Here is a 21,407-nt window from a genome sequence, read left to right as displayed (position 1 = left end):
TGAATGAACCCACTTTAGCTTCTCCGGTGTAATGTAAATAACCTTGTCCTTCTGTTTGCTCAAACCATCAGTCTGGCTCCTCATTATTATCCGTACCTGTGCCCAGAATAGTTTCTGTGCTGGTAGCAGGTGTGGAGGTTTCACCTTGAATTACTACTTAGTGTGAATCTCTGTATTACTCAACTATGTTGTTTTTCTTGGCAGATTAAAAGTCCTTTGAAACAACATCATTTACACTCCTTGACGGTCTCACCTAAAGTGATTTAAAATTCAAATTGTAATATACTGCGTGGAAGCCCCTGTAGATCACCCAGCTTTTTCAGTGAAATGTAAATACTTTCATAAGCCAAGTCTTTTCAGTTTTATCATGGAATTTGTTTAACATGCCAGCGTTATTAATTAAGAAAAGATACAAGGGAGAAAGAAGGGCAGGAGAACAAGTAACAGTGTAAAAGTTTTCTACCGCTTTCCTGCAGGGCAAACACCTTAAAGCATGACACTTATCTGTGATGAAGTCCAGAGGCAAACCAAGAGGAATATATTTCATACTGCACTACTGAAAGCCTTAGTTGGCTGGCATATTGGGGATGAGTATGATGTTGGAAAAAGCTAGCAGGAGATGGAGGTTAAGGCAAGGCCAGTAACATTCACACACCTCTGCCATTACAGCTCTTCTGCTTTTTGCATGTGGATGTTGAAACTGCAGGCAAAAAAAAAAAGCTCCACACACAATCCTGGAATAGACTGCCTCATTTTACGTTACGCCGACGCACGAGATGATACACATGACACACATCAACATGTGACCTCAGCTGACACCAAGAATGACACACACATCATTGCATTTGCTGTGTTTCATCTGTGCTGTCACGCCGGTTCAACGGTCTTCTGGGTAATCGGACCCAGGTAGTCATCCATCATCAGCCTCCACAGGAAATGTTTTATGCAAAGAATAGATACCAGAAAATGCAATTCCACACACTGTAAAAAAACAACCAGACAGAGCGATAATTCACAGTCTCAGTGTACTCATCATTCTAACAGCACAACAACACAAACAGAGCAACAAAAGGCAATCCAGAAACGTCACCTTATTCACTTTTGTTAATGAATCCCATGACAGCTCTTTATGATATTGTTGTATTTGTCCACATTGAATAAGGAGGTCCTGTAAGTCAGGCTCTGACAGGTGTGAGTCCTTGGCCTCCGTGTATATCCACTTAGTGTCAATCCCAGCGCTCACCTTGGAGCTGTTGACAGCTTCCTGCTGCTGAGAAAATGTCATGGTGTGGACAGCCATGAGAGTCACATCCCATCCTGTGCTTGTCATGGCTGAATTAAAGCACGCTGGTGCAATGAGTTGGTGTTTATGAAGGCATCTCATTGCCGCTGGACGCCTCTGTGGGGCCCCTCTGCCTGCCTGTACGGCGGGTCTTGACAGGATTCTCCCTCGAGCATCAGTGGGCGGCTGTTCTTGTCTCTGTCTTTAACACAAGTCTGGTTGTCACTGTGAATGAAAATAAATGACAATGCTCACCGTAAAACCAAACACATAAATCTTTTTGATGCCAGTGACTACATTTAACAGCATATATTACAACATTTTGGGTGAACATAAACAGAAATACAGATAATTGTTTGATTTTTACTTTTATATGTCATTCTAATAAGAGTGATGAAACAAGGCATAAACATTTAAATGTTTCTTGTGTGTGTGTGTGTGTGTGGGGGGGGGGGGGGGGGGGGTTAGTTCTACAAATGAACAAAAAAAACACAAACCCCACACAAAAAGTTCCCTCAATCACTCAAACCTTTGCATCAAAGGCAGAAAAAAATCCTCAGAGACTGAAGAATTTTTCCTGAGGTTTGAAGTCCTTAAATTAAAGTACATATAATCTCTTATTCACAAAACAAACAAAATCTTTCATGCTGTGTGGCAGCTCTTTTATTCTAGCTGACAGTTTCTACTTAACATGAGTCTTCAGCTAGAGAAACCCTCTGTTAATCACAGCAAATATCAATACCTTTCTTGACAGTCTTTTGTCATTGTGCTGTCTTCATAGATTTTTAGCATCGTCTCGGTGCGGTCATCGAGGTGCTCTTTGGGCCCTTGAAACCTGCGAGACACATTTTAAGAGATGATTACCAAAAAAAATCACACACAAACACAACATAACTCTAGCCACAGCCTTTCCTAATAAGCCTGTTTGTTTCTTTAAAAAAAAATAGGTCACAAATGTTTTGCATGTAGTGGGGATAAAGATACACGTCTACATTCACTGTGAATAAATGTCAAGGTTTTGCATTAGTATGTGTGTCCAATACTTTATATTTTAGGAGATCGTGCTCTCTGTCTTTATGTAATCACTGAATCATTGCACCCAGACATTTCTTGCATAAATTTGTGGATGAAAGACTTTTATGGACATTGTGTTACTTTCACTCTTTATAATTTACTTACTTTCTGAAAGCTGATTATTTTTGGTGGAGCTTTCGTGTTTGAGTAACGAGGCTGTATCGTGTTGTATTTCAAAATAAAAACTTTATAGTTGGGGGCTGTTTTTTGTGGCAGATTGATCCAAACTTTGTTAACTATCAGTGAGAGCTGCCTCTGTGTTGCCAGACATTGTAGTCATCCACTTTCTTAATACAACACCTGGGCTCAAGTCTCTCTTTCACTTTAGCAATGGACAGGATGTAGGGGCTGATCTGTCTAGCGATGGTGGTGAGGTAAGAGTTCTCCTGCTTCAGCTGCATCAGGTCCTGAAGCTGGGCTGCAGTCAGTAAACAAAGTTAATTAGACCTATTAAAAAAAGATTCTTTAAATTTGAATTTTTGTTGTCATTATTGGGGACAAACCTTCATAGATCTCCTGCTCATTCGTGACCCTCTGAAAAGTCTCATCCCACATCTGCAAAGAAAAGGTGCAAAGTAAGCTGATTCTCACAGAGCAAAATGTTGCAGGAACTGCAGTTGGTTCACTCAAGGGATACATTGGCATTTGCAGTTTTCTTTTTTCTTCTGTTTGCATTCCCTGTAGTCTACATTTATGACAAATGAGTGAAAACTAGCTTGTTAATATGTAATATTTAGCTAGAGGTACCAATCAAGCACACATGTTGATAGGTTTTAATCAGAAGTGCCAGAACATACTAAATGTCAGGTATCACTCGGCGCACCTCTTCAAACATGACTCTCATAGTTTCTACTGTGGAGTACTGGGCAGCTATCTGACTGTCAATGTGTAGCGATCTGTCCAGGATCTCCCCCATTTTATCTGTGTTGATGATGGAGTGGTGCTTGGTCAAATCTCTGTGCAGCTCCTGGACCTGGTCCTTCAGATTCTGCATCTCTGTCTGCAGAGACTATAAACACACAGACATGCACATATATAGGGCAACCTGTAAGAACTTTCCTTCAAAATGATGGGTGTACAGATGCCTGTGAAGTGCAGCTGAGCATGAAAAACTTGCTGCTCACTACACAAGTTGAAAATGATCTCCTGGTGGAATTTATGCTGCTGTGTTTCACTGCTTTACTTTGTGGGCTCCTCGTGTACTGTTGCGTATCTCAGTATCTCAGTGCATCCAAATTCAGGTGATTTATAAAGTAAATATAAAACGGTAAAATATTTCATTTATCTTTATAACTAATATACCCTATTTTCTACTGATTACAAAAGCCTACTAAAAACAACAAATCATCTTTTTTATATTTAAGTAGCTGTAAGATGATGGTTCTCTTGTAACCATCATCTTAAGAAAAGAAGCACCTTTAAACCTCTTACTCCTTGGTGTAAGTATAATTAATTGTGCAAACTAAAATATTTTTGGACCTAAGGATTGGGTAATTACCACAAATCCTGAAGGTGAATCCACAATATCACAGGTCACACATATCAGCTCACCCTGTAGGCGTTCTCATAATTGCGGCAGTGCTCGGTGAAGGGTGTTTCCCTGCCCTCGGCCAAAAGAACCTTAGTGCAGATGTTGCGGTGAGAGGTGGGCCTTCGCCCAAACGCCGAGCCCAGGGGCATCTCACTGAGCGACGGGGAGCGACAAGACACAGTGAGAGGGGACTGGAGCCTGAAGAGACAGGACAAGATATATTACCACAATATCTTATATTAAAAACAAAATTCTATTCTTAACAGTCAAATTAGTTAATAAGTCAAAACCTATAATATGTTTACATAATTTATTATAGATTTTGTGTGTTTTGGTGAAATAATTAAATCAAAAACTGTGCCAGAAAGTCAAGAGAGTCTGGAACCTTTACAAAATTTACTACATGCAAATATAGTCCATTTTTGGTTCTATTTCTCTTTCATTCTTATTTTGTGTTATAACTTTATCATGCTACACATTTTTAAAGCATATTCAAAATGTATAAGTTAGACTAATTTATAAAGTCTCCTCTTTGCTTCTTCTTCCTTGGTACTTTGTAAGCCGTGCCGATTGTAACTCAAAGTTTTAAACATGTAACCTCATCAGTCACTTAGATTTATTATTGTAAGGTCTACCTTCCAATATAAAGCACCTTGAGGTGACTGTTGTTGTGATTTGGCGCTGTATAAATAAAACTGAATTGGATTTAGAAAGTATGAAAGTACAGATATGTAAGCTACCAAAATCAAGTATCCACTATATCTCACTAATGTCTTTGGTGACAAACATACATTTTTACATTTTCTTTCCATAAAATACTGCAAAATTTGGACAAAGCAGACCATCTGCTGCTGTTCATATTAAAAACTAACCACAGAAAAAACGACAGACAGCGACAGTAAATCCGCAGAGGAACTGTTTAGAAGTTGTCACTATCATGAGTGCGGTCATGAGTAAATCAACATAACTGCTGTCACTCAAAAGAGTAGCGCCTTATTGTCATCACTTCTCTGAAAGTATAAAGGTATGCAAGCACAGCATGTGGTAGCGCAACTAAACCTGCTTTTATCTGGGTCCTGGTAGGACCATAATTTTGGCTTCATGCCTAAAACAGCATAAACAACCAGAAAGGCGTTTTGTGGTGGGTGAGGTGTGAATGGATTACTCTCACGTTCCCATCTCCAAAAATCCAGGCTGTGTCTCAACACAGCTGATTAAAGACTTTGACAGTACTAAAGCAGCAGCATTCTTTGCATGAAAGAACTTACATGTACGACTTCACTGAGCTTCTGTTCTGTGAAATTATGATAAAAATAGGGCCAGCCAGCTGGCTGTCCACCAATCCCTGCTTGCATTGCATCCTGCATTAGAAGCATTCAGACACAACAGCACATTCAGCTGAGTAACAGGCTACACCATGTGGGTGTTATTTTGAACTACCATATGGTAAAGAAAAGCTAATTTATTCCTCTGTTTCTGAATTGAGGTACAAAGTGAAGTTCGAAGACTGATCATTCAAGCACCTTGTGTAACCGCTGCCATCCTACAGTGCCACAGGCTTCAATGGAAATGTACCCACGAGTGCTAAAGCCAGGCTCTGATTCATAAACAAATTTAGTCAAATCTACACAGCAGTGGTGACTTAAAGATAACTCCAAAAGTTAAATAAATATTCTGGGCTTACAATGCAAGTTAAGGTATATGTTATATACTCAAAAAGAAAAGAAATTACCTGCAACCTGGTGGCCTCTTACTCCTGCCTCTTTGTCCAGAGCTGATGCAACAGCAAACTTGTCTGAAACATGTATTTCTCTGTCTGCTCTACACGTTATCCTCTGAACATCCAGCCCCTGTCCTCCCAGTAGTGACGCCAGTTAAAGACTTCGCCCGTGCTAAAACAGTGACATCAACGGTCTGGAACAAAACGGTCGGGCGGCCCCTGCGTGCCAACTTACAGATGAATCCGAGAGAGTTCTGTGAAACCGGGATAAAAATAGTGCCAGGCAGCCGACTGACCACCAATCCCTACCTACTTTGCATCTTGCATTGGCAGGGCGTTAACTAAATTGCAAAGGAGAGTTGTCAGTATGTTGGCATTAGTGGGTGGGCTTAAGGACCTGTGAACAGTTGCGAGACACTGATGTGGAAAGAAAATGATCAGGGGAGTTTGTGTATGTGGATAATGACATAAAGCAAAACAAGAGAGGACTGAACTCTTCGTATTTTTATGGGTAGCGGCATGTGTCATTGTAATGTAATTACAATGTATAATTAATTTTATTTCATATTTTACTATTGAGAAGCACTTTGGTGTACCTCTGGTCTATAAATGTGCTATATAAATAAAGTATCGATTGATTGATGTGTCATATTTACTGTTGACTTAATATGATTACAGCTTGAGGAAAAAAAGAGAAAAAAAACACTGTGCAGGAACTGTGAGCACGTGCAACCACTCATGCATCCTTCTCCTGAATGTTATCTGGCCACGGCACAACCAGACCTTTTTAATACAGGACGAAGGACCTCCTGTCCAGCCTCCACACGACAAGGTGAGTTACATAAATATATCAGCGTACAGAGCTTACAGACAGATGAAATAACTGCCATAGTGGCAGTCAGCACGGCGCCTCCTTTTGTCTCACTGCAGTCCATGTGCACTTGCAAAACATTTGGGGATTTTGAGTTTGGATGCTTCACAAGTGTGAAATTTTCTGCCCAGACTTTTGTTTACTTGGAAGAATACAAAAGATGCCGTGGAAATATTCAGTTGGTGAAAGAACAATGTAAAAATAAAACTCACAGGAAGGGATCAGTTAGTGATTACATTTAAAGTGGTTCTAAGCCAAATGATCTTACCGTATTGCAGCACTTGTGGAACCAGTGACAGAAGGAGGGCAGCGTGGTCCTATCTGCAGCAGAGGCTCTAGACAGCGAGCAAACTCACTTCTGTACTCTGTGTTGATCTAATGGAGAGCAGAGATAATGTCACTCAGCCTTATTCGGGTTAAAAAAAAGAAATAAATAGCACAAAGTACAAAGAAATATCAAACAAAGTACTTTAAGATTATACAACTTATTTGAAAATGCATCTGTGGATAATACAATCATAACACCCATGTCTCCATCATAGATTTTTTTTTTATATGAGATATATTTGTTAGCATGTATCTGTTGCTTTAAATATTACGATTACAGATATAGAGACACAAATGGCAGAAACACTGCAGATATATTTTCTCGTAGACACACCTCCTGCTGTCTGCTTTGCTGATTGGATTTATGAGATTAAAAATTATGCGAATCTTCACCAAACCAGGAAATGTCTTTTGAGTTCACGAATCTACATACTGAAGCTCTCCAGTTGCCTTAAGATGATTAAATGCCTCACCCAAGAAGTGTTACATATTTCTTTTTGCTTTCCTAGATTATAATCTATCTGTTTAACCAAGTGGCTTTTAATAATAAGTTTTAATAGCTCTTCCTGTATGAGTGATGTTTATTGCTGTCTGCAGCATTTATGTTATGTATTTCCACATATAACACAAAAACATCTTAGCCTTGCTTGCTGGAGTGTACTTACTTAGTCCTTTGCTATGTTTAGTGTGCCGATGCAAAATTCTGGGTAATTTGTTAGCCCATGTTTTGTTCTGATTCATTTATCGTGTGTCCTCTGTGCTTCTGTCGTTTTGCCAGCTATTTCTCTTCCTTATTTAATCTGTTGCATTAAGCTATCAGAGATCCACAGACAAACTGTGTTGTGTCGCTTATTAATAAACAAATATAGTGCACGTTAAAAGGCCAAAAACTTTATATAAAAGAAAAAGTAGTTCTGACTAAAAAAGAATAACAACTAAAGGCTCCAGTGGATCGCTTTCTCAGTGTAACCTTTTCTATGTCTGAATGAATGCTGTTCCTACTTACTTTGCTGCTCTGCACTGGTTTCAGTCGATGAGGGAGCTTCACAATCCTCTTCAGCCTCTCCATGAGTTGCTGTGTACGCAAGAACATCCAGGTGTGATTCAGTGACCTGTTTAACCTCCCCAAGACACTGTGGACCTCATCTATTTAAAAGCCTATTCAGTGCAGCTAATACTGCAACTTTTCTCTTGCCAAGAAAACTTCCCCAGAAAGAGCAGAGCCCTTTGTGTACGCAGCAGACAGGACAGTCTCCTGTTATTAATCCATGCTTCTTCTTCCATACTCACTCATTCTTTTGTACTCACTCATTTCTTTTACTTTTGTACATCTTATACTGAAGGGCTGTTTTCCTTTATTGCAAAAAATACTAAAATACTTTCAAAATTATGGACATGGATCACAGCTTCTGTTCACCCAGTTTTTGCTATACTTACATAGCCCATATCCAAAAACTCAAACTTGTTAGCCGAGCTGAGGAAGGCTGAACAGGTGACAAGGTGGACCTTTAAGGATGAAAAGTTAAAGATTAGAGTAAAAAAAAAACAGATGCAAGAAGAAGAAATTTGCAAATGTATACAGATCTATATAATACAAATCTACTGAAATAACCTATTAGCTGTTTTGTTTTTTTACTGTTGCTTTCATTGGCTGCTTGATTTGTTTTTGAAACATAAACTGTTTTGTTAAGTTAAAAAAAAGAAGGTGTAATGGGATGAAATTCTAACCCAGAATGTTTAAAAAGAGAAACCCAGAGCCTTAACAGTCGAAGAATTTTCCCAGTTCAGATACAGTTAAACACGAGTAGTTCCTTGTTGTAAAAAATAGTGATGTATTGTTTACTTTATAATCTTTATCGTTTGCTATCAGCTGTTTTCACCGTACTGTTTTTATTTCTTTATTACTGTTTTCCTTTAGTTTTGTGATGTAATTTTCCATAAACAGATTCTATTTTGTTGGCTTTCACAATGTGTGACACGACGTCAGCTTTTACAGCTTTTACCTGAGTTTTTGCACCACAAATTGGAGTGCTGCTGTATTTAGCATTTTAACCACTAAATGTATTATGAAGATGAAATAATAAATAATAATCATCACAACCTTTCTGAATTAATGATTTTAAACATTGTATTACACTATAAAAGTTTACATTACATTTATGTCAATATTTTTGTGCAGATACAGCCTTGATAGTATTAAACTGTATTTATAAAGGAAGGTTTTTGTTGTTGTTTTCTTTACAAGGTTTCTTGTATTTAATTTGTTAGATTGTATCCAATGCCTTTAAAATGTGACAAGTGTTAATATGTGACCAGGTGGGAGTGATACTCGTCACACAATTGCCACAGCCCAGTGCATGATGGGATTGACACTGAATGGGCATCTTGTGTATCCACTCAGAAACCTGCAACTTTGATAAAATCTCAGCATTTGATTCATTTGTAACCACAGCTCAACACTGGCTAATTGAATATGTCTCAGTTAAATCAAAACAGATCATAATAAGTTGATTTATTATTAGAATTATATGCAGACAGATTTTTATACTTTATTCACTGCATTATTGCAGTACAATCAGGTAATTCAAGTACTTTTTGCTCATATTTTGCGTTTTTACTCATTCTTTTACTAGTTCTCTTAATTGCGTATTTTTATGTTGTTCTGTGTGTACTCTTAATTTATTAAGGATCCGAGTATTTTCTTTCAAGGTCTGATAGTTGTGGAGAAACAGAAACATTTGTCTACTTTACAGCACTTAACCTGGAGGGTAGGTAGGAGTGCAGTAAGGTGTGACAGTTGCTCCTTCAGTGCTTTCTCCTTCTCTTCATGTTGGCTGCAAACACACAAATGCACAAATATGTAAGACTACACCTTCACATTCACGCTTGCCACAATACACAGAGGAATCAGCTCAGGAGATGCAACCGCAAACAACATACTCCATATTTCCAGGAGCTAATCTATCTGTCTTCTCTTGTAACAAACACACAAGCACAGATGCCGGCTCAGATACACAAAGCCTGACATAAATAGCCTTTAACGCCCTTCCGGGAAGGCAGCCGCTGGCTGGCTTCCAGGCAAGAGGGAGACAGAAAGAGATGGAGGACACCGGCCACAAAAAATCTCATTAAAGATCCCCACAGAGTGCAACTTCATACACTCACCCACTCAAATACATAAAATTGTTCCCATTCAATCATGCACACGTACACATGGAGTGCTTGGAGAGGCGAGCAAAAGTGCTTGCAATGTTTTCCAGACAAAATAAAAACCTGGATAAACACAAATTTAAGTTTGCGAGTTTATCATCAGTTGGTGATAAGCCATTAGTCTTTCATAAATTTTACCTGACGTGCAGTTAATTGAACCAACGTACTAATTAGCTGCAACAGTGGCATTTAATCAAAGTTTACTGATTCTAATATAAATCTATTTGTAATTATTTTCGTGGCATAGAGTCAATGTTAAATAGTTTGAGAAACAAAAGTTCTGCACAAGCAAGCAGCTAAAAAGTAAATAGCAAAGTGGGAAAGAAAAGATAATATTCTCAAGACGGTGTATTATATATTTTCACTTGACCCATCAGTCGTCGTAAATATGTTCTGTTTTAATGCAAAATGTAGAAAATCTACAGACAGCTTCTAGGCTTTCCCGGAGCAGTTGCTTTTGTTGATATTATAGACTTCAGTAAGTCTGTGATTTACATATCATTTATTTGTTTTCCAACACTTTTCAGTTAGCCTTATTTTCATTGAATGGATGCAGACACACATATAATCTTACTGAAGTGGTTTAAATTCAGCTCCATGCTTTGATGAAAATCCAAGAAAAGGTGTTCGGTGCGGACAGAGATTATTCCAGAGCAAACAGGGCACTGCTATTTATCACCCTGTGCACAATGCAGCATGATACAATGGAAAAGGGTACCAAGTCATACAGTGACAGTGGATAATGGCATTCAGCCTCGTAAATATTATGACACAAACTGTGTGGAACAATGTAAGAAAGCTAACTCTTTATAAATGTGGTTTTTACCTTTGAGCTGCTTTTAACAGGATCTTCTTCCTCTCTTCTAGTTTTTCCTGTCAGATCAGAAAAGAGAAAACAGACTCTTTTATCCACCGTAAAATAGCCTTGAGGTCTCTAACATTAATTTTCAACATGTAAAATCCACAGTGTGCTTTCTGTTCTGTTTGATTGTGCATTTTGCAAATAAAATTCACTCTTCTCTCACAATTAGGTTAACAGAGACATCCAGTGGCCAAGCAGTGCTAATGGTGCCAGAATGTGCCATGTGTTATTTCTGTGAAGAAGATGATTAAGGCAGATGGTTAAATCTAAGCAAACTATCTGACAGCCATTCAGTTAGTCCAGATTAGTCCACTTCTCTGCAACTAATTTAATCTAAGCAGACCTGACACATTAAATCCTGGTAACCCAATGGATCATGTGAACATAATAAAAAACATTTGGTGTTAGAGATGATCTCTGCATTCACTTTAAACCCAAAAATATTTCTATAGACAGAAGTTTAGAGACAGTTGGATCTTTTTCCAGTAAACAATTTTAAGATTCAAAGAAGAGAACAGGGCAATAACCCTTTTTCTAAAGCTAAGGGATCATTTTAACATCTTTACACCTCACCACACCTGTCATCACAGCGCCTGTTGTGGTTACAGTGTTTAAACATTCTGATGCATCATCATCAGAGCTAGACTCAAACACTGTCAACACATTCAAACAAATATTTGTGTACGCAGTTTTCTTTTCCTACAGTTGGCTGGGGAGGATAAACAACAGCACCTGAATAAAATTGGATCAATATGTGACCTGCAAACTGTTGAACAGACTGCAGATTGCGTTCTCTTCTTCCTCCACGTTCAGACACACTTCTCCTAGCATAGCTCTCAGCAGAAGGATCGCCTCTCCAGTTGAAGTTTGCAGTTCCTTTACCACCTACAGAGGGAAAAGAGCGCTTGGTGACAATCGTGAGCTTTTTAACAACTTAATGAATGGGAATCATCTTTTATTTCAGGGAATGCAAGATCGTTCAATCGATTGTAGCACTTGATTGTACAGATATACTTAATAAAGTCCTTGAGATTTGGACTGGTTTAGTGTAGCTGTTTTTTTTATTGCCCAGTTCCAGGTAACACACAAAACACAACAACCGCCCTTATTTCTGAAATATGTCCCCAAGCACCTTCAAGCCAGAGGACATGGTTTCTCAGCCAGGCTGGGGATCGGACCTGAGGCAAGAGGAGTTTGGAGTTAAAGTATCTTCAGGTTTTGTTAATATGTGAAGGAAGAATAGAGCAGCAGACTGATAAGACCTCTACTCACAGTAGAGCCTGTGCACCTCCTGATCCAATGGTAGTTTTGATATCTGACTAGGATCTTATGAACCAGAACATAAGAGATGATGTCTCTCAGATGCCTTGATGAAAACATCTCTTTACAGTCTTAGTTATGATGGTGGAGGCGTATTACAGGGAAGATAGAGGTCTGAGGAACTATGCTTGAAGTGCTTGTCCTGTAATCTGGACCAGGATAAGTGGCAAAAAATGGATGGACATACTGGAAATACTTTATTACTTGAAAATGTCACAAATATGACTGGACAGTTCTATAGACTTTGGGCATGCAAGCTTTTCTTGGTAAGCCCAAAAAATGGGCAGTCAAATAGAAGCACAAATTAAAATGTTATTTTAACGAGCTAAACAAATTTTGGGAACACCTGCACCGCATCTCACATTATTATCAACACTTCATAGTACCTGAATTATTCATAATGCTTTTTTTTTTTTTTGCCTTGAGTGTCATGAATATGTAGATGAACAAACAGGACTCTCTCACCAGCACAGCTTGGTCCAACATCTCACACCCCTGCATGTAAGCAGTTTCAATATCAATGCAGTGACTCCGACTCTCCCTGGGGAAAAACAAAAACACACCTGAATTAGCATGGAGAAGAGAAGAGAAGAGAAGAGAAGAGAAGAGAAGAGAAGAGAAGAGAAGAGAAGAGAAGAGAAGAGAAGAGAAGAGAAGAGAAGAGAAGAGAAGAGAAGAGAAGAGAAGTTCTGACAATCATAAATTTTATGCAGCGGGTTCACTCACACTTGCATGTCCCTGAAGCATTTGATGCAAAGCATAGACTTATTCTCTGTAGAGAATAGGATGTAAGGTTCCTCGTGGAGAGCTGTGGAGACACAGACGCCTTTTAACTTCAGCTCACAGGAGTGCCAGAGTTAAAGTACTGCTATTCTGTTATTCTAGTGGGCCGTATGTAACAAGTAAGGTTCATAATACAGACACAGGTTGCTGATTAAATTTAAAGACCACACTCATACTGACTGGGGTGTTAACACCACTCATTTTTATGCTGCGTTTAAAAATTACCCACCACTGCGTGTGAGAGTATGATTAACATGTAGCCAGGAAAATTCAGCCACAGCGCTGGAATAACTACAGTTCTTATGAACATGTTTCTACACAGGTGTAATTGAGCCTCGTAGGTGAGTAATTCTTCTGGAGTAAATTACAGGTGGCACTCACAGCATTTCCTGTGTTTGGCTTTGGTGCGTTTGGCCAAGGACACAATCTCATGGTGGGAAAACATTCTGGCCTTGTGTGTCAGCTCCCTGCAGGTGGCGCACAATGGCTGGCTGCAAGTGTTACAGTAGTACATCACCCCTGTGTCCTGTATAAATAAGAATATTTAAGAATGTTTTAAAAGATTTATGAATATGTTTTATATTAAAATTTTCACTGTTGTACTCAGTGGTCATTTAGACTTTAATTTAGAGAACATATATTATAGGAAGAATGTGAGCAGCATTAAAATTGCATATGAAACATCCAAAAATTAAAACTGAAAAGCTGAAGTGAAAAATTTTGAAGTTCTACAAACACTCCTGCAGAAATTAAGAATTCAGCCCCTTTAAAAGCTGCATCCCTGTTAGCCTTTGGTTTCTCCTATGCACTTATAAAGCCCAAGTAATAGGTTGCCTGTTTCCTAATATGTGGCTATGAAATAAGCATGCCATTAAAAGGGACTGTTTTGGATCCTGGTAAAGCTGGCTGGGTTAAGCATGTGAACCGTATGTTTTAAGGCTATTTACTCCTGGGTTCAAGTGAGCTTTGAGGCCATTTACTGCATGCCTTTCTCCTGGCTTTCCTGTCATAATAAAGACTAAAGAATTGGAAGCCTTTAAGAGAATGCAGGTAATTTTCTGGTTATCCATGGGCTCATTTAACATGAATTAATGTTGGTCTGTTAGATCAGTACCTTTTTGTTGCTTTCCTGGTCACAATTGGCACACTGCACCGCCTCCTCAGCATCTGCATTGTTGTCAACAAGAAACTTCAGAAGACGGTCCTCTGGTGGGAGGCTATTATTCCCTTTTACTATAGATGGGTATCTGTGGCAAAGACAAACAGCTTAAAAAAAATATGTTAAGAGGAATCATGAAAGTTATCTACAAACAGTATTTTGTGAATTTTCAAGTTCACTCCTGCTGGGAATCACTAAAACAATAACGACACAGTAATATGCAGCTCATCCACTCATAACATATAGGGCATTCTAAAAAAAAATGCAATAAAAAAGGGCCTGACTGTCAGTCTATATCAGAGAATAATTTGCTTTTCTAAACTACACCAGACAGATTCATCAGTTTGCAAATCGTGACAGTGTTTTTACAGGAGGCTGTGATTCAACACATAGTAATTTAAAATCTGTATAACATGCAAAAGATCCATTCCATTTTGCACAAAATCTGCTAAATCAAAAATGTGGAGCTACCAACTGTGGTGACCCCTTGTGAATAATGGAGCATCTAAAAGTAGCTTTTAATGTGATGCAGCAGAGAGTAAACACACCCCTGTCACAGTGTTTTCTAAAACACTGGGGGGGAAGGGGCGTTAGTGCTTTTTTCAAAGGCCTAACATTTTCTCATATCTTATATCTCATATCTATCTTTCTTCATAGATAGATAGATAGATAGATAGATAGATAGATAGATAGATAGATAGATAGATAGATAGATAGATAGATAGATAGATAGATAGATAGATAGATAGATATTTCCAGTGATCTGCAAAAATATAACAAAATCACACATAATATAAGACCGAAATATTTTTTTAAAAAAGAAAGAAAGAAAATTGCAAAACGAGCTTGTCTCCATGAAGAAGAATAAAAACCTTTCAAATATTTTGGTGCAGTATTGCAGCAAGCCTGAGGGGGCAGCACTGGAGACCTAAACACTGCCGCTGTCACCGGCGAAGAAGAGAAAGCGGAAGCCTGTCAAATAAACGTGCGCTGTAGCGGAGGTTTGGTGGTGTGTTATCTGGAAATTTCTAGCAAGAGCTATCTCTGTAGGGAAAACGACAGCGTGTGTAACCTTTTCGACAAAGCGACGTTATAGTCAGCGTTAAACATGTCTGTTATTTCAGAGGAACATGTTCGAGGTGGCAGCGTTTTCAAGGATATTAGCGCAGACGACGACGACTGGCAGCCCACTGAGATTGAGAGCCTGTGTATGAACTGCTACAAGAACGGTACAACACGTTTGCTTCTGACCAAAATCCCTTTCTTTAAAGAAATAATTCTGAGCTCCTTCAGCTGCGCCAACTGTGGCTGGACAAACACTGAAATCCAGTCTGCGGGTCGGATTCAAGAGCAAGGCGTGTGTTACACGCTTAAAGTCAAAACAAAAGAGGACCTAAACCGGGAGGTTGTAAAAGCAGACAGCGCGACCACAAGGATCCCCGAGCTGGATTTTGAAATCCCTGCCTTCACTCAGAAGGGCTCTCTGTCTACCATTGAGGGTCTTTTAGACAGAGCAGTCGCAGGATTGGAGCAAGACCAGGTTGTGAGGCGAGCCACACATCCTGAGGTGGCTGTGAAGATAGAAGAATTCATCCAGAAGCTCAGGAAGCTAAAAGAGGTTGAAAATGAGTTCACCCTGGTGATTGAGGATCCATCTGGGAACAGTTTTGTGGAAAATCCTGTAGCACCGCAAAAAGATGAGGCTCTCACAGTAGCCTTCTTCAAGCGGACAGTCCAGCAGGATATACAGCTGGGAATAAAGGCAGATGATGACCTGGATGAGGAACCAGCTGGCAACGACCTGGAGACGATGAGAAATGAAGTTCTGACATTCAACACTAACTGTCCCGAGTGCAACGCACCAGCCTCAACCAACATGAAACTGGTCCAGATCCCCCACTTCAAGGAGGTAATCATCATGGCCACTAACTGTGACAGCTGTGGCCATCGGACCAATGAGGTGAAATCAGGTGGAGCGACAGAGGCGCTTGGCACCAAGATCACCCTGCACATCACCGATCCTTCAGACATGACCCGAGATTTGCTGAAGTCAGAGACGTGCGCCGTCATCATTCCAGAGCTGGAATTCGAGCTGGGAATGGCAGCCCTGGGTGGGAAGTTCACAACTCTTGAGGGCCTGCTGAAAGACATCAAAGACCTGACTGTCTCCAAAAACCCCTTCATCTGTGGGGACAGCAGCACTGCAGATCGGATACAGAAGCTGCGTGAGTTTGGAGAGAAAATAGACAAGATCATTGTAGGAGAACTCGATGTCCATGTCATCCTTGATGACCCTGCAGGGAACAGCTATTTACAGAATGTCTACGCTCCGGAGCCAGATCCCGAGATGACTGTTGAGAAGTACGCCCGCTCGTTTCAACAGAATGAAGAGCTGGGACTGAATGACATGAAGACTGAGAATTATGAAGAGAAAAATAATGTGCCAGCAGTACCTGGAGGGACTGAATGAGTTTATCTGTGCTAATTAATGTCCAAAAGAAATCCCAGTATAATTAAGTTGCTCCATATTTTTGGCCACTTTGACTCATTTTAAGTTAAACACTGGGTGAATACTCCCTTTCATTGGTATGTTGATCAATGAGAAGAATTCCAAGTTTTCTAAATGTACTTTAAAAATAAAAGGCATATAATAAGTTGTATAATAACACATTAAAATGCTGTTGTTAATTGTACATCCTTGATGACTTAGTGCATTCTTGTGAAATCCCTGAAGATGGCACTGCATTTACTCAGATTAAAGTGATGTTTTCCTTTTAGTGGGCCACTTTCTGTGTGACAAATGTATTTATTTTGACACCTGTAAGTGTGCCAAATACTGGTATTTAATTGGCAGTTTGGCTCTGCTCTTTGATTTGGCAGATTTGACTCTGAAAGCTGAATTTTACTTTTTGTCATTGCCTTGAGTCTGAAATACAAATTCTCACTTCACTCATTTTTTGGTAGTGTTCTCAATTTATTGTACCTTGAACACAACATTTTAAACTTATTTGTTTAGAGATTATCAATATTTATTTTTTTACAGCGTAAAATATCCTATTAGCCCAGTATTAACTGACATGGAAGAAACTGCAGCAAATTTCTAATTTCAAAGGTTGAATTGGAGTGTTTATGTTTGATTAAGAAATCAATTTGAACTGAAGAGCGATTAGTTGTCTATAAACCAATTAAATTACCTTACATCTAATTAATACTGAATAAAATCACTACCTTGATAAGAAAGTGTCTTATTTTCATACACCTTTTTAAGCCTAGTTGTAGACCTCAAAACTTGTTTCACTGATTTTTTTTTTTTAATTGTTTAAATAAAGTGTTTTTAGAACCCTCTAAACCAGTTTCCTACACGTGATTCAACCCAGTCCCGTTTTTAAAGAAATAAATACAGGACTGGGTTGAATCACGTGTAGGAAACTGGGTTAGAGGGTTATAAAAACACTGTACATGCAGATTGAAACCCAAGTGCTGTACGACCACATGTAACCAGTTTTTGTTATATTACCACATCTGCACAGGCCCGTTTGACTTAAATATTGTTCTTCTTGCCTCCACTATGAACATTTTATCTAGTTTTCATAGCAACCGGGATCCATTGTGTTCTACTAATAGAGTTGTGAGTTCCTAGATTATGTGGTTCTTGAGTGAGCAGCTGTTAGCTGATGGAAATAGCTGCCAGACAGTGGGCCCCTGTATCCTGAGCTCAGACAGCAGAGCAGAGTGGCTTTGTGCCCACTGTGTTATTAGTGTAAAAAAACAGATCCAATATGTAAAAACATATGTGTTGGTATTACTTTGACTTTTACTGTTGACTATATAATCTGATGCACCTCATGACAGTTAAACTAGCTCTGAGGAAGTTAGATGCGGGGTTCCACAGTCATTAATTTTTCAAGAGAATTGTATTTTAAGAAATTCACCTACCTCATTGGCAGTGTAATATGGGTATGTGTAAAGAATCAATATAAATTCAGATATAAACCCAGAGGAATTTGATATACAATGTTTTGGTTTTTTAAAGCAGTTCCGGGTTTGAAACTACAAGAAAGTAGAAAGCATCTCAGAATAATTAAAATACTCTCAAATTCATCACCACTATATCTGATTCAGATAAGACAAAGTCGTATGCGTTCTGACACAGTAGAATAAGACTGATACTGTGCATCAGAGGACCTTTTCTATGGACCCATGCTTTGATGAGGGAAAGTTAACACTGCAGATCTGAAGGTGACTGTGAACCACGGGTCATTCCTTAATAAGATATTAAATGGACTGCTATCATGTGACTTCTTTTGATTGTCCTAAGCTGTTAGCACTGCTGCCAAATACCAGTATGCTTTGTTTGCTTTGTGACATGGCTTCATGGAAGTTGCAGCCCCTTTGCGTATTGGGGCCAAGGGCTAAATAAGAGACTGGGTTGACCCTGCAGCTGCTCCAGCCACTCAGTTCTGCCCTACCCACACCGGGCCAGCAGTGGGTCATAGCAGCGCCCTAAAAAACAAAACAGTGAGACTTGATGTTCTTCTTCAGTCTCCTGCACAATTTACATGGAACCAATCCTGTTGAGCAGCGCTGCCCAAGATGTGTTTTCAAGAAGTAAAGTTATATTTTATTATAAGAATCCAGCTTTTATCATATTTTGACAGTTTTACTCAACTTTCTAATACAAAATATAAGTAATGTTGCTGTAAATTGTGTAAGGTTGTAATTCAAAATGACAGTGTCTTAAGCCACCAAAACCACAAGTCATTCACTTTGGTGTGATGTGGAGGCTCAGGTCTCCTAAGCACATACTAAAACAGCATGTTTGACTTATACTTTCATAGTCTAATTTGACCATGACGAACTTAAAAGTGCCCTCTCTTACCCACAGAGGGGGCAGCTGAGGCGATTGTCAATAGTCCGACCTCTCAAGCAGCGGGCACAAAAGATGTGGTAGCAGTCCAATAAACATGGGGACTGGTACTGCTCATGGCACAGGTGACACATCAAGGGGTGAACATTAGCACAATCCACTTTACACAGACTGCCCAAGTTGTTGAAGATTCCTCCTGCCATCTGGGAACAGAGTACACGAATAACAACAATCCTTTAGTTTGTTCTTGGAACAGCCTTTTTTTAAGACTACAAAATCACATTACTTTAAAAAGCTTTCGATAGTGCTGTGATACTGAATTACACCCCAGAGACCAGGCCAAGAGTGATAATGCAACACTTTGATCATGAATAATTAAACAAGGACAACATTTATCGCTTACCTTGTCAGACAAGTAATACCAGCCTGTAAATTCGGTGACTATGCACAATCCACAGATCATAAATATATAACATAAAAATAGGATGTCATCACTAACATTATATCCACTATCAAACTAAACTTACTGTAAATGTAGTAGGCCGGTCTGTGGAAAGCACAGAGTGGCTCTGTCTTACCTTTTAGTGGTGCTATCAGCTACCCACAGCAGGAATGACAGCAATGCAGAAACTCTTCAATAGTAGGGCGATGGGCTCTGTCTGCCAGGCAGCTGACAGCACACACACACCTCATGCCAGCCCCCACGTGTTGCCAAAGTGCAAAAGGGAAATTTAATATTGCCATCCCACACAGACTGTAACAACAGTTGTCCTATTTCTAATGTCCTCCTGCTCAATCCCACGTGTTCATCTGGAATATGTACATATATTTATACAACCTACTCATTCACATGTAATCTGTAGACTCAAGTAAAGTGCATTATTCCAAGGCCACATGTTTATATGTGTAGGTAGGTAGGTAGGTAGGTAGGTAGGTAGGTAGGTAGATATATATATATATATATATATATATTGGAAGAATGGGCCAAAAACAGACCTGAGCAATGCTTGCAACTAGTTTCTCCATACAGGTAGTAGGTATTAAATACATTTCAGTAAGCATGTTCAGTACTTTTCCCTGTGTCATTTCTCATTATTACACATGACTTAATTTATAGACATCTATGTTTTGATTTTTTTGATTTTTTTTTGCATGTGTGGATTGGATGGATTGTTACTGACATCTGGCAAGAATTTCATCCCAATAGCACCTTTAGAAATATGTGTGGCATGTTCAATACTTACTTTACCCACTGTATATAGTCTAAAAATAACTGTTTAGACATGAGAATAGTGCACATTGGGGCTAATCTTATTTTTTTACATCCTCCATATATATATATATATATATATATATATGTTGTGTTTTTAAATAATGTTTGCATGTGTAGGTATGTTTATGTATATGTATACACATATACATCAGTCTGTTTATCTGTGCTTTTAATTTTACACAGCATCTGAGGGAGTATAGCTATAATTTCATTATCCTTCCATAATGACAGTGAAATACTAGGAAAAACTGTAATATATTGTAATGCCATCTAACAAAATTACTTTTTTCCTCAAGTGGACCATATTCTGTGTAACAAATTTATCTATTTTGACACCTAGAAGCATGTCATCATCCAAATACTGTTATCTTAACTGAGTTTGGCTCTGCTCTTTGATTTGGCAGCCAAATCAAATGAATCTTGAAGTTTGTGGTTGCCTTCAAACACAAATACAAATTCTCAGTTCTATCAAGAGTTTGTTTGGTTTTGTTTTTTTGTTTTGTTTTTTTGTTTTTAGTAATACTGTTAGTTTATTGCACTGTACCTTGAATACAGTCTTTTAAACTTTTTTGTTGCCAAAATATTATTATTGTTATTATTTTTATTTTTTTTCTTTTGCAGTGAAATATATCCTATAAATAACTTGTTTTATTGGTTCAAAATGTAACGTATGTACACACACACACACACATACACATGTCAGTCTGTCTTTTATATAGATTTTATGAACCATATGACAGAGTATAATGACAAAAACACATAAAAAATTGTAATATGTAATCACAATAATTGTAATGTCTTCTAGCACCTTTGAAGGTATATTGATAACCTGCATAACACTATTACAATATTATTACTATTTATAATGTAATAATAATAATGGTAGAATATCTTTTATTATTTTCTTTTATAATTCATAATGCTAGTTAGGTTATTACATATGTGTTTGATGTTATTCAACTTTTCTAAAAAAAAATTATGTTTCCCTTTTAAAACCTACTACATAATACAAAAACTACATACTTAACCAGCACCTAATAGGAAGCTGTGTAGCTAAGTGCTAGGAGGGTAACGTCTCGCAGCCATCTTGAAATGCACTTTTCTGGGCAGTTAAAAAAAAAATCAAAA

General features: G+C 38.5%; 2 protein-coding genes across 2 annotated transcripts; one reads left to right on the top strand and one right to left on the bottom strand.

The window, feature by feature from the left end:
- Window positions 1-348: 348 nt before the first annotated feature.
- rnf207a (ring finger protein 207a) lies at window positions 349-20,274 on the bottom strand. Its single transcript, XM_026167160.2, has 18 exons — window positions 19,585-20,274; window positions 19,019-19,209; window positions 14,095-14,227; window positions 13,362-13,506; window positions 12,924-13,005; window positions 12,663-12,738; window positions 11,637-11,762; window positions 10,842-10,888; window positions 9,567-9,639; window positions 8,243-8,311; window positions 7,812-7,880; window positions 6,747-6,853; window positions 3,908-4,085; window positions 3,180-3,365; window positions 2,860-2,911; window positions 2,657-2,774; window positions 2,025-2,117; window positions 349-1,507 (listed from the first exon to the last, which is right to left on the bottom strand). The coding sequence occupies exons 2-18, from the start codon at window positions 19,207-19,209 to the stop codon at window positions 1,381-1,383; spliced, it is 1,872 nt and encodes a 623-aa protein (XP_026022945.1). The 5' UTR covers window positions 19,585-20,274; the 3' UTR covers window positions 349-1,380.
- On the top strand, window positions 15,098-17,092 carry zpr1 (ZPR1 zinc finger). Its single transcript, XM_026167163.2, has one exon. It carries the CDS (start codon window positions 15,248-15,250, stop codon window positions 16,607-16,609), a length of 1,362 nt encoding a protein of 453 aa, XP_026022948.1. The 5' UTR covers window positions 15,098-15,247; the 3' UTR covers window positions 16,610-17,092.
- Window positions 20,275-21,407: the final 1,133 nt, after the last annotated feature.

The sequence above is a fragment of the Astatotilapia calliptera genome, chromosome 5 (genome assembly GCF_964374335.1).
Source record: "Astatotilapia calliptera chromosome 5, fAstCal68.1, whole genome shotgun sequence".
NCBI lineage: Eukaryota > Metazoa > Chordata > Actinopteri > Cichliformes > Cichlidae > Astatotilapia > Astatotilapia calliptera.
The sequence above is the reverse complement of the archived record's forward strand: the minus strand, read 5'-3'. Positions and strand labels throughout refer to the sequence as shown.